Below are 16,506 nucleotides of genomic sequence, written 5' to 3'. Positions count from 1 at the left end.
ATAGGCATGTGTATGTACCTCAGTATACATACATACACAAAATGCCCTATGTATGACACATACAGCAAACAAGGCCAGATTATTTGGTCTTGCAGACATATGGCCAGCACAGGACCAAAGGCCAGCGTGGTGGCATACAAGCCCTTCAAAACTGTAACACTGTCTGTTCCTACAGCTGCCTGGGGACCACGACAGCTTCTGTAATAGGACAGAAAGACAACTAGTATCTATTAGTAATAGAGAAGACAGTTGCTTTTATCTTACCACTTGTTATTCGTTTTTTTCAAGCTTGATCTGTTATTATTCAGATAATCATGACTTGCTGGCTTTACACCAGGAGATAAATGAAAGGTGCACAGAAACTGCTAAGTGGGATTCCACAGTACAAGGACAGCTAATAAAGCCTGTCAGGGAACCATGGCAGATGATGAAACTGCACCAGGCCCAACAGATAGTTGAGACCCAGAAGCTGAGATGTGAGAAGTCTAGGCAAACACTTGAGAAAGAACTCAGTAGGAATCCTTGCTTTATTCTTTTCCCATCCCTAATCCTGACGTACTTACATATCCCTCTAGTACCCTCTTCTAATACCACCACAGAAGTGGTCAGAACCCACCAGCATGCCAATAAAGTTTTTCCACAGTAGAGAATTATTACCATTTATTTGTTATTGACATATTTTATGAGAAAAACAGTAATATTGGTCAAGTTAGTTATCAGGCACCCGGCTGTGTGATTTATACAGCTGTTGGGAGATGAAAGAGGAGAAGCCTCAATGGCCTCACAGTGTACTCTCAGAAGAACAAGATGGTTAGTTACCAAGTTTGTGGCTATTTTACATTTTAACTTTTTCAGCTCATGAAAACAGAAAGAATACTGGTGATATAGCTCTGACAGGCATATTTTACTTGTTAAACAGTAACAAAATACATTTTAAGCCATATTTTTTACTGTAAACTACTGTCAATAACCTAGACATGAATTTCTTCCTCTGTTGCAAGTTCATGGCTTGGATCAATAGGGCAGGTTCCTATCATTCTCCCATCAGACATTACTGGAGAAGCAGTAGGCGTCTGCATGGTAAGCAAAGAGAGAGAAGGAGAAAAACTGGGGGTCATGGTTGGTGGAGGGTATACAAGATTATGGATAAGGGGAGAACGAGGATATTTTTTAAATGCTTGCCCTGATATTAGATTTGGCATTCGTGGTGGCACTGTCCTTATGCCAGGCTGAGCTACTGATGTTATCAAAGGAGGAGGGAAAACAAGAGATTTCTTCTCCTTAGGGAAGCTGTGAATGTGTAAGTTTTCATCTTTCAGTTTTGCAATATCATTGAACACTGAGGCAAAAGGTTGAAATCTGGGTTCCCAGCTGAGCACATAATCCCAGTCATAACCACCTCTGAGATTCTCATCAGAGGTGTCAAGAGTTGCAAGAGAATCATACCCAGAGTCCTGCCTATCTGACATCAAGATATATTCTCTGGTGAGTTCTGTCAGTATGACTTTCTCTTTTATTCCAATTTTCTTAAGTGTTTGACACAACATTTTACGTGCATAGGCTGTATCACAGGCTTCTTCTCTGCCTTCCCCTTTAATGGCCTGCACATTCTCCATGCTTTGCACAGTAGCCACGACATCCATTTCTCCAGACTGACAGGAGGGCTGATCAGAATCTCTTGGGATCCCTGAATCTGGCACCCGCGAACCATGCTCACTCAGCACCGAGCCGACGCTCTTTCTGCAAGGATGTTCATTGATCCTTTTGATTTCCTCATCCTCTGCTGTTTCTCCTTCAGCAGAACTGTGGCCACTGGAGTCTGAATGCCTGCAGGGGACACCACCATTCTTCCCCTCTCTGATTCCTGCTAGGCTCAGCCATTCTGCTATGGCACCCATGGGAAGCATACTGGTCTCAGTACTCTGGATTTTCTGGCAGTCCTTACCTTCTCTGGCTGAATTCACATCACTAGCTGAGGAGGATACTGCTTCTTTTTTCACACAAGAGTTCATCAGATATTTCCGCTTATGTCTCAGAATAAGTGCGATAAGACTGACTGCTAGTAGGAGGAACACTATCAAGGAGACTGAAATGCTAATGGTGAGCCTGTATGTTGACACTATGGGATAACTCTCAGGAGAATTGGAAACATTTACCAAAACAGTGCACACTGTGAACTTTGACTCAGTTTTGGGGCTATGAGCTCTTACCAACAATTCCAGGGTGTCATCATTCCTTTTGCTGCCATTTTTCTTTCTGTGAACAGTCTGAGACAAATAAATATTACCACTGGTTTGATTCACAGAAAAGAATAGAGAAGCTTTTAACAGAGAGTACTGAACAACTCCATCCAGTCCACCATCACTGTCAGATGCTGTCACTCTGCCAAGCAACTGGCCTGCTTCATTCTTCTCAGGGAGATTAAAGAAATACTGATCTTGTGTAAACACTGGGGCAAATTCATCTTTCCCCTCAATATCTACCTGAACTGTAATGGTAGCCAGTGAGTCACCTTTGTCTTTTGCTTGGATTATGAGACAGTACCTATTCTGACTTTCATAGTCGAACATTTGCTTTGTATGAATAGCTCCTGTCAAAGGATCAATAAAGAACATGTTATGGTCTCTAGGAGCTTCACGATGAGCCAGACATGAAGACTGGATGGAGTAGGTAAGGTGTCCATAGGAGCCTTTATCAAAATCCAGTGCATTAACAGCGCACACAAAAGAAAAGGTAGGCAGGTTTTCACTGACAGTGCAGCTCAGGCTGGGAAACAAAAACAGAGGGGCATAATCATTGTCATCTAGGATGCTAACAAGAACAACAGAAAAAGCCACATTTTTTACATCAGCTCCTCCATCTGTGGCTTGGACGATCAAGGTGAATTTCACAGTATCCTCATAATCCAGCGTTTTCATCAAATCCACTGATCCTGTTTTCTCATCCAAGCGAAAATGTCCCTTGTCATTTCCAGAGATGATAGCATAACTGATCTCTGCGTTAGTGCTTGCATCACAGTCATCTGCTGAAACTTCAGTGATGTGACTACCTACAGGGATGCTTTCTTTGACATGAATATGGTACTCCATGCTGCTAAATACTGGGGGATTATCATTAACATCCAGCACAGTTATTAGCACAGTAGCAGTTGAATTCAAGGAGGGCATTCCACGATTAGAGGCAAAGAGGACCACACGGTGAGAAGCAGCCGTTTCCCTGTCAAGAATATTGCTCAAAACAAGACTACCAACATGTTTGTAGGATGCTTCTGACTCCACTACACTTGTTTCCACGGAGAATAAATTTTCAGTGTTGCCATCAATAATAGAGTATTCAACGTATGTGTTTTCACGTGTCCAATCATAGTCAATGGCTGAAAATGTAAGGACACTTTCTCCAACTGAGGCACCCTCGCTCACACTGAGATTGTACAGAACCCTTGTGAACTGAGGGGCATAGTTATTTATATCTTCTATGTGCACCTCTACGGAGGTAACTGCACTCAGAGTGGGACTGCCCCCATCTGTGGCTTCTATCAGGAGCTGAATAATGGAAATCTTTTCCAGCTGTGTCACCGGTCCCGTAGCAAACACTGAACCTGAAAATAAAGCAGAATTAACAGAAGCCCACACTTCACACTCACTAAGGCAAATAAATGTGATTCCAAAAGCTGAAGCTAATCAAGTCACATTTGAAAACGGCTCAACTGTAATGGTTGCACACCCCAAAGTAACTCCCTTGCATCCAGAGAGTAGTGGGTCAACAGCTCAATGTCTGGATGGAAAGCAGTGGTGAGTGGTGCTCCTCAGGGGGCGGTGTTGGGACCAGCACTGTTTAACATCTTTGTTGGCAACATGGACAGTGGGATCGAGTGCACCCTCAGCAAGTTTGCTGATGACCCCAAGCTGTGTGGTGAGGTTGACATGCTGGAAGGAAGGGACGCCCTGCTGAGGGGCCTGGACAAGCGTGGGAAGTGGGCCTGTGCAAACGTCATGAGGTTCAACAAGGCCAAGTGCAAAGTCCTGCACATGAGTCAAAGCAACCCTGGGTATCAGTACAGGCTGGGCAATGAAGGGATTGAGAGCAGCCCTGCAGAAGATGACTTGGGGGTACTGGTGGATGGAAAACTGACTGTGAGCCAGCAATGTGCGCTCGCAGCCCAGAAACCACCCGTGTCCTGGGCTGCATCAAAAGAAGCGTGGCCAGCAGGGCCAGGGAGGGGATTCTGCCCCTCTACTCCGCTCTCATGAGACCCCATCCTGGAGTACTGCATCCAGCTCTGGAGTTCTCAGCACAGCGAAGACATGGACCTGTTGGAGCAGGTGGTCCAGAGGAGGGCTGCAAAATGATCAGAAGGATGGAACACCTCTCCTGTGACAAAAGGCTGAGAGAGTTGGGGTTGTTCAGCCTCGAGAAGAGAAGGCTCTGGGGAGACCTTATAGCAGCCTTTCAATGCTTAAAGGGGGCTTATAAGAAAGATGGAGACAGACTTTTTAGTAAGGCCTGATGTAAAAGGACAAGGGGTAAGGGTTTTAAGCTGAAAGAGGGTAGATTCAGGCTAGTTATAAGGAAGAAATTTTTATGATGAGGTTGGTGAAACAGTGGAACAGGTTGCCCAGAGAGGTGGTAGATGCCCCGTCCCTGGAAACATTCAAGGTCGGGTTGGACAGGGCTCTGAGCAACCTGATCTAGTTGAAGATGTCCCCTGCTCATTGCAGGGGGGTTGGACTAGATGACCTTTAAAGGTCACTTCCAACCCAAACTACTCTATGGTTCTAAGAAATCATAGCTAACACTGCAAAGTCAAGCCCTAACCACAGTGATGCAGTATGAAATACACATACAGCATTTAGACCAGCAAAAACTTCTCTTCCTAGTAACAGGCTGAACATGCAAACTGCATAAAATAAAAGACAAAACAAAGCTAAAGAAATATAGTGTCCTTATAACTGTTCATTACCAATGGTCGTTAGTTCTGTTTTGCTTGCAATGCAGTAACATTATGGGCTTGTTTGTTATTTAGATAGGTTTGCCAATAAGTTGTGTAAACATGTTTCATTCAAATTATTTATCTAAATATGGGAGTTTGACTAGATGATCTTGAAATGTCCCTTCTAATCCAAACCAGTCAATGACTCTACGTTCATAAGCCATCTACTTCTGCTTCATTCTTCACAGTGTGTAGCTAAGCACCACAGAGACAACGCTGTGTGACAATTTTCTGATCACAGTTGAAAACAGCCTCTAGCTGTTGGTTGCTGACAGGTTGGTGAATGCAGAATAACAAATGACTTGAAAAGAAAATAGTTATAACTGGGTAAGACATTTGTATATTCAGTATTTGTAGCTACCACCACCCAACAAACATCGCATTCAAAAATTCAGCTCATATAAACACCTGGTACAGCAAATAAGCAATAAGAACCTGCTCACTGAACAATAGCTGCACATCGTTTCTGCAGTATCTAGTAATCTCTGAAGCTGGTATTCACCAAAATTATACGTACATATGCATACAAAGAGAGTCACATACAGTTTTCCACCTCCCAGAGTGTTACAACACTGGATCAGAAAATTTAAATTGGTAAATCTCTTAACTACTGAAGAAAATTATGTACCTCGGAAACAGTGTTCATAATTTAGAAAATTTTTAAATTCCATTTAGAATTATAGGATAACATAAACTCTCTAAAGAAACAATCTTAAAAACATACTGCCCAAGCTGTAGAGAAGCTCCATTATGATGGGTTTAACTTACACTGAAAAACAGTAAGAACTGAAATTGAATGAAATCTAATACATGAGCTGAAATGTTATGAATCAATGCAAAACGTACAGCAACTTTTCTAACAAATCACATTGTCTTGGTTTGGGCTGAAATAATATTCCTTTTCAGGGACTAGATGAGTGCTGTGTTTTGGATTTAGCTTTGGGTTTGGTAGGGGAAGAATGCTGGTAGCACACTGGTGTTTTCAGCTGCTGCCGAGACTTCAAGGACTCTCCGACTCTCCATGTCCTGCCCGTGCGCAAGGGCACAGGGAGCAGGGAGGGAGCACGGCCACAGCACCCGACCCAAACTGGCCAGTGAAATATTCCATAGCATGGAACGTCATGCTCACTGTACAGAGGAGGGGTGGTTGGGAAGGGGCTCTATCGCTTCCAGGATTGCGATTGTGGGATCTTGGTATCTTGGGGTCGCCGGCCGGGAACGGGCTGGGGGTTGGTCAGCGGGTGGGGAGCAGTTACGCTGTACATTGCCTGTTTATATACTTCTTTTTTTTTTTTCTTTCTTTTTCCCCTATCATCATCATTGGTCTCGTTTTATTGCCATTATTAAACTGTTCCTATCTCAGCCTGCGAGTCTCCCTTCACCCCTCTGATCCCCTCCCCCATTCCCAGGTGGAGGGGAAGGGAGGGTGACCACCTGCGGGGGTTGGCTGCCCACCAGGCTCTAACCACGACACACATCAGAGGAATAGCACCTATAGGATGTTGTGACTAGCTGCGCCGTGCGTGGTTCGGGGAAAAACTGAGAATTCCAGTCTTTGATGCAATCAGTTCTTCAGCAAAAATAGCAGATTTAGCCAAAACATATGATGAACTTTGGCCACTAAGGATTTCCAGGACTCACGTGATCACCAGCAACAGGTGAGGAAGTGCAACAGGACTTTTTAATTTACACTGAAAAAGCTGAAATAATAAACCATGCTTACAAACTCACCATTCTTGTGATCAATTGAAAATCCCTCAGAGGAAGAGAGGATTTTGTAGGAAATCATTCCATTATGCTCCGAATCCCTATCCACAGCAGAGACTGTCAGAACAGTGGCATCCATAGAAATGAGCTCTGGCAAGCTCACCTGACGTATAAAACAAAATTACAGTTTTGAGAGAGCCTAATAAAAGATTTTGAACATAAAAAATACATTTTCCTTTATTTGATCTTATTATTAAAAAGCACACACAGTTCCCAGCTTTGGGAAAAGTTTCACCTAACCATTTTCTTCTGGGACAAAACTATAAAGAGTTGAGATATTGAAAATTATGCATACAATACACCCAAAATTTTTAGTAAACTTTAAATAGTAGTAAAATCCATCTGCTTCTAGTTCATTATGATAATGAGTTCAAAGAATCACTGAATCTCTTTTTTCAGTAAACTAATGGAAGGAATACCTACAATGGACTGCAACTAAATTTGGTTCTCCCTGCTTTCAGAAACACCTTGATTTTTCATACATGGAATAGTGTGCAGTCACCATCTGAAGTATATGACTGACCGTTAAAAAAACCCAACACATGTACCCTGAAAATTGCAGCACCAGAGCACTTAATCATCAGTAGATTATTCCCAGAATTTAGTTTTTCAAAATGCTCTTTTTACTTTACTATATAATCTTTACTATATAATCTAAGAAACTGAGAAAGTTCTTTCCCTTAAGAGCTTCTGTTATTTGAAGGCCAGATACAGTACTTTTCTGACCAAAGTTTCCTTTCACCTTATAAATCCAATTTCAAATGAACAGTATGATACAGCAGCTACTTTTGTCATAACTTCATGTGTTAGTGTGAATAATTTTAAAAGAGAGATTACATGTACATAATAGCCATATATGTATATATAGATCGTAGAATCATAGAATGGTTTGGGTTGGAAGGGACCTTAAAGACCATCTAGTCTCAACCCCCCTGCCCCGGGCAGGGCCCCCTTCCCCCAGCCCAGGGGGCTCCCAGCCCCGTCCAACCTGGCCTTGAACCCTTCCAGGGAGGGGGCACCCACAGCTGCTCTGGGCACCCTGGGCCAGCGCCTCACCCCCTGCACAGGGAAGAATTTCTTCCTGGTATTTAACCTAAATCTACCCTCTTTCAGTTTAGAACTGTTGCCCCTTGTCCCATCCCTACACTCCCTGATAAAGAGTCCCTCCCCACCTTTCCTGTCCCCCCTTTAGGTACTGGCAGGCCACTGTAAGGTCTCCCCGGAGCCTTCTCTTCTCCAGGCTGAACCCCCCCAACTCTCTCAGCCTGGCCTCACAGCGGAGCTGCTCCAGCCCCCTGAGCATCCTTGTGTCCCTCCTCTGGACCCACTCGAGTAGGTCCATGTCTTTCTTACGTTGGGGCCCCCGAGCTGGCCCCAGCACTGCAGGGGGGTCTCCTGAGAGCAGAGCAGAGGGGGAGAATCCCCTCCCTGGCCCTGCTGCCCACGCTGCTCTTGATGCAGCCCAGGACACGGGTGGGTTCTGGGCTGCGAGCGCCCATTGCTGGCTCACAGTCAGTTTTCCACCCACCGACACCCCCAAGTCCCTTCTCCTTGGGGCTGCTCTCCAGCCACCCCTCTCCCAGCCTGGATTTGTGCTTGGGATTGCCCCCACCCCCGGGCAGGACCTCGCCCTTGGCCTTGTTGAACTCCATGAGGTTCGCACAGCCCCCCCTCTCCAGCCTGTCCCGGCCCCTCTGGATGCCATCCCTGCCCTCCCGCCTGTCGGCCGCACCGCACAGCTCGGGCTCGTCGGCAAACTGGCTGAGGGAGCGCTCCGTCCCGCTGTCCGTGTCGCTGACAAATGTGTTAAACAGCACCAGTCCCAACACTGACCCCTGAGGAATGCCGCTCATCACTGCTCTCCATTTGGACATCGAGCTGTTGATCAGCTCGATAGTTTCATATATGAAACTATATATGAAAAGTATAAAAACACTTGAAAGGACATTAAAAGGGTAAAAATTACCGGATGATGACTACGGAATTATACGTATCATTGATCAAAAAGAAGCAGTGTATCTTACTGTCCATGCAACACACCAAAGCATCAGGATTGTGGAGAGAGAAGCTCAGCTGTTTATGTTATCATAGTCAACAGAGCTACGCTGTTTTGCATCAGTTAATAACCCTGCCTGTATTTCTACTCCGATCTACAAAAAAAATTCCTAGGGTTTGCTCAAGCAAGTATTTTCCTAAACTGTTCTCCAAAATCACATATGAGGGTTGAGGAAAACTTAAGGCCATGTCTAAAAATCTCTTGTGCATTAATAGTGCATTTCTTTTTTTTTTTTTTGAGAATTTAGACTTAGGAGTTTGACTGGGAAATTTACACAGAACCTGACAACTCAGGCACCTGAAAGTTTCAGAGGTGCATACAGTCTGTCCCATAGTTATCTAAGTGACTAAACTGCTCTGCTTGCACATGCTCAGAGGTTGAAATTTCTCTACTAAGCCAAATATTTAGACATATTTTTTGACTAAATCTGTCTGAGATTTATAAATGAAGCATTATTAAATCCAAGTCTTCTGCGGTGCCTCACATGTGCCACCACACACAGAAAGCACCAAGTCAAACAGCTCAGTTCACAGGACTGCAAAATGGCTGAGGCTGGCAGGCACCTCCAGAGATGACCTTGTCCAACCCTTGCTCAGAGCAGGGTCACCTAGAACAGGGTACCCATGGCTCTGTATAGTTGACTTTTGAGTATCTCCAGGGATAGACACTCCACAACCTCACTCGGCAACCTGTGCCATAGTTGTCCATAATTGCTACAACAGCTTTCTTTCAAAACATTTTTTGACAACTTGACTTCTACAACAGTCTAGCAGTTCAAATTCTTGTCCAGAAGTCCAAAATCTCAGCTCTGTACCCTCCTCAGTCTAGTAGGGTATGTCAGGGAGGTCAAAACTCATCTCCCTCACTCCCTAGAGGAATGTCATTGCTATAAGGCAGGGTTAAGCATTACAAACTGTATGTGCATAACCTACCATAGGTGCATTTGCTACACCTCTGGTGGAGCTGTGCAACTGAAAATGAAGAAATTCATGCCATAGTAATTGGGCCAGAATAAATGTACCAACTTGTTTACCATTCTCTCAGAAGAAGGAAGTTCTGAACACTGGACCCAGCTCTCCAAACTGGTTTGGATTATATCCAGTAACTCCCAGTGATGAATGCACAGTGTATGGAGTACAGCTAGCATTCACATCACTTTCTTTCTGAAGTTCGAAACCACAAACGTGAAAACTGAAAAATTCCCTCAGTCCTTTTAGCAGAATTCTTAGGAAGGTGATGGGGTTTCCCAGAAGAACTCTGCTCTGTTTCTGCTCAGTAACAGTTTGCAGAGATCTTCCTTCTCAGTGCTCAGATGAATTTTTAAGACAAATCTAAACAAGCACTCCTACTATTTATCATCATTCATGGAAAGACATCATGTTTGTCATCCATTTGCCACGTTCCCACCTGATACAAATCCTGAGTAAACACTGGTGGGTTATCATTGATGTCCAAAATAAGGATGGTGAGTTCTGCTTCTGTTTGATGTATAGAATCCGAAACGATGATTGTCAGCTTATACACAGCAGTTTCCTCAAAATCTAATGGTTCCACCACTGTGACAACACCGGTGTGCTGATCGATGGCAAATTTCATTCCAGGACTATTATCATAAATAAAACCAAACTGAAGTGCTGGCCTGGAGTCCGCATCACTTGCTGACACTTGAGTCACTATGAAACCAGGCAGGGCATCTGAAAAAGTAATTTTCAGAATAAGTCATAGCTAAAATATGATGTTACAATTTCTGAAGATTTTGCATTTTGTAATATTGAATCATATTATATGTAATCTTTCTGTATTAGCTTTTGTTGTATTTTGACCTTGTGTTTTAGAACAAGAGCAATATCCTGACATGCTATGGAGACAGTAGTGGATTTCTTCAAATGCATCTGCTTCATCCCAATTTTAATTTGGGTTTTTCTTTTGACTTTCCCAGATCCAGTGCAGCCATAACTGTTTCTCCCCCAGCAACAGGAACTTCCATGGTTTTCCACAAGCATTTAGGTGACATGAATTTACTGAAGAGGGTCACAAACCTCCAAAAGAATATTTAACTGAGGCATCAGAGTCCCCTGGTCTGTGTAGAATCAGCATGTGCAATTCTGAAGCTTTTCCAAAGGAGCAGAAGGCCACTAGAGAGAAATGAGACCACCAGGCAGACCTACATGGCCCAAAATCTTAAGAGCTTGAGGTATAGTCCTATGAGATTGAGAAACTGTATGCAGACAACTTTTGTCATGCGCCAAATTAACAGTATCAGGGATTGCAAACTGAACCTATTGGTGACCATCTAACAAAGCCTGGAGCTAACAGAGTAAATAATTTCCCATTTGCACACCTGGGGCATTAAGCCTCAAAAATGCTCTGCAATGTCCTAAAGCAGGCATTCTTAAACGCAATACAAAAACCTAAATAAGTAGCTAGCAGTTTACAGCTGCTGTGCATCCATGACTTATATTTGAAAATGCCTGTATTTAAAAATGCTGGGCTTAAGAATCAAGGTCTGCAAATGTTTAGTTAATGTCACACAACATACCAGATGTATGCTGGGATGGGAACTCAGGAAGTCCTGGGTCCTCTTCTTCATGATCATCAACTGGATCAAGCTACAGTGCATTTTAACACTTCATTCAAATTTACAGAAATTGTTTCTTTCATCACAGTGAAGTTCAAAATATCTCATTTCTAGCAATGCTGGTTTTAACACCAAGTATTTTTATTGGAGAAAAGCAGAAATTGAAGACATCTGAAGAATATGACACTGGAGTCCAAAATTAACAGATTACAGATGCATTTCTGCAGAGTTTGTTTTCCTCTTTCTGAATTGCCTATGGTTTTGTTCAAAACTGTTCTTAAACACAATGTCTAAAAATTAAGAATAATACCTCTGAGAACAAGAGTAGATCAGAATTTACTTTGATATTTCAATATTAATATGATCCATTATCCTTTTTACCACAGTTGCTTGGTTACACCAATCACCAAAAGCACTATTGTTGTCTGATAGATCCCAGTCTTAACAAAACTTAGCTGCACTTTCACACTTACTTTCTGGGACCTCCACTTCACCTAGTGGTTGGACAACTGGAGCATTGTCATTAACATCTAAAACTTGTATCCTCACAATACTTGTAGCAGAAAGTCTGGGATTTCCTTTATCAGAAGCTTGTACAACCAACCTGCAATTAAAGGAAACAGTAATTGTCACTATTGGTCAGAAATCACTAAATTATCCACCAGTGTTATAAGCAACCGAAAAATCACAAACTAAAAATCAGCCCTTGCTGCTCTTCATTCCAACTCTTAAATTCCATCTTTCTTTCTGTAAGGCTGACTGTCTGGAGTTTTATTTTTTGTGTCTTGCAGGAAAATTATCCAAGAGACTCTAAGTGGCAAAACCATAACAAAATCATACAAAAAAAAAAAATAAAGTATTCATCTGTATTCATTCCATCCAATTTCAGACCAAATGTAGGTGGTTAAACAAACTAGCAAGACTCTTTCAAATAAGACACATTTCTCCAGTTGGTAATTCAAGAGCAGGAACTAAAACTTAAGTACTATATTGTCCTTTGGGGGAATTCGACTCTCTTCATTGTTTATAAATGGACAACAGGAGTGTAAAAATCAGGTAATATCAAAACAACCAAAGTAATAATCAGACAAAATGTTTGAAGAGATATAGAATAGCCTCTCTATTATCAATATAAGTGATAAAGTAAAAATCCTCAATACATACACCATTTGACAATGGCAAAGTTCCCACTGATTTTAATTGGACCAGAATCTCACAGTCAGATTAAGTTTGCCTATTCACTTCCATTTTGCACCTGCATAAATTCCTGATAATGACCTTTTGACTTCCATAAACAACGTAGCAAACAAAATGGTAAGTAACGATCTGAAAAACATGTATAAAAGGATGTTTACTTTCTGTGGGAATTAGCTTCTAAACAATAAAGAGCAAATGTTTACTGCAAGCAAAGATTATTTGGAAGACTTCACTTGCCAGTATTAAAAATCATCCAGAAGGGAATTCAAAATTAAATGTAACTCAACAGGTGCGCTAAAAAAAGGAACAGACAAAAAAAAAAAGAAAGAAAATATCAAGCTATGTGAAAGGATATACAAGTCAGGGCCTGGCATCTCAGTTAAATGTTTTGTGTACTAACAACTGTTTGCATGTTGCATCATATTTTCTGGATCTCCCTGCAGATCTTCTGAATGCTTTATTTCTCCCTCCTTCTTCTAAGTCACAGTTTCTGTTTAAAGTGTCAAATAGATATTATTACCCAAATGTTCACATGACAATACAGAAAACTAAGTCTGTAACTCGAACTGTGGATTGCAGCACTTCCATTCCTGAGCCACACCAGCTCTGCTCTGGGTGTCCCTGTGGTTTGTGATGCCGACAGAACATATAACTTGAATTGCAGTCAAGTATTCAATTGGTGACCATGTATAATTCCATATAGAAAGTGTATTTTTTCTAGAAGGAATATTGGTAAGGTATACATATGGAAATATTTTACCAAAAATAATCACTTTCTAAGGTTTCAGGAAAAAACTCTCATAAAAACTTCTCAGACAAGGCATTAAAATTAAGGTTCTGTCAACACTTTCCTTACAACTCCTATTACGAGGGGCTTAGAACTTCTGGGGATGAAAATGTTCAATTTAGATAAAATAAACAACTCCTTGTGAATTTGAAAGAACCAATGGTAACATTTTGAAATTGAACAGGAAAACAGTTCTGTAAACTTCTTTTGCTATTCACTTTTCACCTAACAGTGTACAGATGAATAATGTATTAAATAAAGAGAAGGAATATGAAGCTTCAGATTCCTCAAACTTCCAATTTAAAAGGCTAGAATTCCAACATAAATACTGAAATAAATCAGGTTCTCAGTTAAAGGCAGATATGAGACTATGCTTACATGTTCAATGCTTCATCAACAGTAAGCAACTCTCCTTTGAAGGATTTATTCCACACATTCTTTAAAAGAGCTAGTTAGAAATAAAATGTATTACGCTATTTAAATGACTAAAAATCAGAACTGATGTTTTTGATTCAGTGAAAAAATGAAAAATAAACTCCAAATGAAGTCTTCTCTACATTAAGTTAAAACAAAGTATCCCCTTTAGGGCACTATTATCAAATTACAGTGATATTAAAAAACAAATCATATTCTTATTCTGTTGATCTTTTTGATGTGGTTTTCTAAAAGTTACTCTGGTTCACAAGAATTCTGATTGTATGTTTAAAACTTTGAGGCCCCAGAGGATAGGAAAACTTGCAGATACTTTAACTGATGCTACAACCATATGGGAAAAAAAAAAAAAAAAAAAGGTAATTTCTACTGACACCTACACAAAAATCTACTTTTTGGAGAGATTGCAGTACGTAAAAAGGGTGCATTAATGAATCTGTATACTCATATTTTTTTCTTCAAGGCATGATTATTTATTTGCTTTCTAATTCCAATTATGGCATGACCTGTAGAGAAAAATTGTCATGTCCACTTGGTCATATTTTCTCACAGTTTCTTGGAGAACAGGAAAAAAACTAATACTTGGTACAAGACAGCTTATAGATGGAAACAGCTTACAGAAGCATCTTTATTACATTATGGAGAAAAAAATTTGAACTATATTCTAATTAAAGAGCAGATCATGTCCCTATTTCTTGGATTTGGTTTGAATGCTTTCTCTGTGTTTTTACATATTTATAAAAAATGGTTCCAGAGAGGGAACGGCTGTACAGTTCTTAATAAACTAAAATCCAGGAAGTGTCATAATTCCTATAGTGAATCGTCACACTCACTTATATCAGTAAGCGTTGACATTGATTAAGCAAGACTATATTTCTTCCCCTAAGTTTTAGAAGTACACAAGAATCCATGGTACAAATGGGCAGCTTTAGTACTTTTTCTCAAAGCTGTCTGGCTTGCATCCAGGCTCTGTGGGTAATGGATATCAACAAAAAACTAGAAAATATGCAACATGAGCAACCTCAAGTTAAAGTGAACAAAAAGAAAAATATATTTTTATAAGAACCTTGCATACAAACCTGTAAGATGAAGTGTTTTCATGATCTAGGACTGTATTAGTTGCTAAAATCCCTCGTGCTGAATCAATTAGAAATGTTCCATTTTCATTACCAGATAAAATTGAGTATTCAGTTTCTCCATTCAGCCCACTGTCAAGGTCAGTTGCAAATACCTGTTTGGGAGCAAAACTGAAACTTAATTCAAAATGGTAGAATGTTATTTCAGAAGGAAAAACCTTATACTACAGTCATCTATTTCTGGTTACTTTAATTTCGACTGAACAAATTTAAGCAAATAATCATATTGGTCCCCAACACGAGTGTCATGTGACGTCACAAAATCTGCTCATGAATTGCAATGGGATGCACATGAATTCTTTCCCTGAGTAATCTGGAATTAGGTTTCATAAAGTTCTAGGGCCGAATGCAATCATTTCTCACTGATTATATTACTGTAAGGTCGCTGTTAGAATGTTGTCTCTGTATAGTGCATAAAAATGCACTCTTTCAGTGGTCTGGGACTGGCCCTTAAAGTATTACTGCTATAAAAAGAGACAAAGGACAAAATAATTAAATTATTAAGTTTTCAGAATTTTCGTGGAGTAGTTCATTAATTATTTTTTAAATACAAACCAGAAAACGTAAAAAGGGCAGAGACAAACTATAAAACCAACTGAATAAATAACATTCAACAGCAGTGAACAGGGTTCTCAAAGACTCCTCTGACTCTTTGAAGAGTCGTCTTTGTATTCTTCCGGTTGCTGAACAAGCATTATAACGAGTACAGGATCCAAACCATAGCAGAGGCAACCAGTCAGATTGAATAAATGAAACATAGTAGAATGTATTCTGTCATAAAATTTTGACTACACATCTGGGTTGACTGCCTTTTGATTTTTCTCCATTCCTGGACATATGTTTCTCTAAATAAAATGTCCATCAGTTTCTAATCACTTTGCCCTAGAGGCATTTGTAGCTTTCCATTTATTTATTCTCTAGAGGAGGAATATCTTTAGTACCTAACATGACCCTCACTGTGACCTGACTTGCAATGCAAGAACATGTACTGAGGAAATTATGCGTTCTTCTAGTTCAACTGATGTCTTCTTTTGCTCTAACATGGACAGCTGGAAACACTTTCAGAGAATGGATCCATTCAGAGGAAGAAGTGTTTGCACATTTAAATTGAGACAAGCTGCTCTTTAGGCATCAGATTTTAAATTGAACACTTGGGTTTGACTCTACTAGTCTGATGAGTTGAAAGTATTCTTTTTATTGCTACAGGCCTTTCAGTAGATGCATTAATGCAAGACTCAGCCTTGTATTGTAACCAGAACCACAGCTCTGAATGGTATTTTTCAACTACTTGAAGAGAGAAACAGAAAATTTAAAAAAAAAAAATTATTTAAAGTCCAGCTGCACAACTATTAAGAAGATAAAAAATTCTCTTTCAACTTAACAAAGCTGAATGAAAGATGTGAAACGTGGTCTAGAAAAAAAATTACTGAGTATTTTAGATATTCAAGCAAAGTAGCAGCAACACCAAGAACCCCACTCTCAGTTTTTAAGCAGCAGTGATCCAGAACAGACCTAGTAGGACCATAGTCATGAACAGATCAACTAAACTTCTTTAACTACAGC

At 40.7% G+C, this 16,506-nt stretch overlaps 1 protein-coding gene across 1 annotated transcript in view; it reads right to left on the bottom strand.

The window, feature by feature from the left end:
- Positions 1–645: 645 nt before the first annotated feature.
- DCHS2 (dachsous cadherin-related 2) overlaps positions 646–16,506 on the bottom strand; it is a 118,924-nt gene continuing 103,063 nt past the window's right edge. Inside the window, exons 16-20 of the mRNA XM_042807850.1 lie at positions 14,887–15,038; positions 11,865–11,995; positions 10,221–10,507; positions 6,722–6,860; positions 646–3,598 (exon numbers count right to left, since the gene is read on the bottom strand). Of these exons, the coding sequence (XP_042663784.1) occupies positions 972–3,598; positions 6,722–6,860; positions 10,221–10,507; positions 11,865–11,995; positions 14,887–15,038 (3,336 nt within the window). The 3' untranslated portion in view covers positions 646–971. The remainder of the gene's footprint in view (positions 3,599–6,721; positions 6,861–10,220; positions 10,508–11,864; positions 11,996–14,886; positions 15,039–16,506) is intronic.

This window comes from Tyto alba, unplaced genomic scaffold (assembly GCF_018691265.1).
Source record: "Tyto alba isolate M040663 unplaced genomic scaffold, T.alba_DEE_v4.0 Super-Scaffold_6, whole genome shotgun sequence".
NCBI lineage: Eukaryota > Metazoa > Chordata > Aves > Strigiformes > Tytonidae > Tyto > Tyto alba.
The sequence above is the reverse complement of the archived record's forward strand: the minus strand, read 5'-3'. Positions and strand labels throughout refer to the sequence as shown.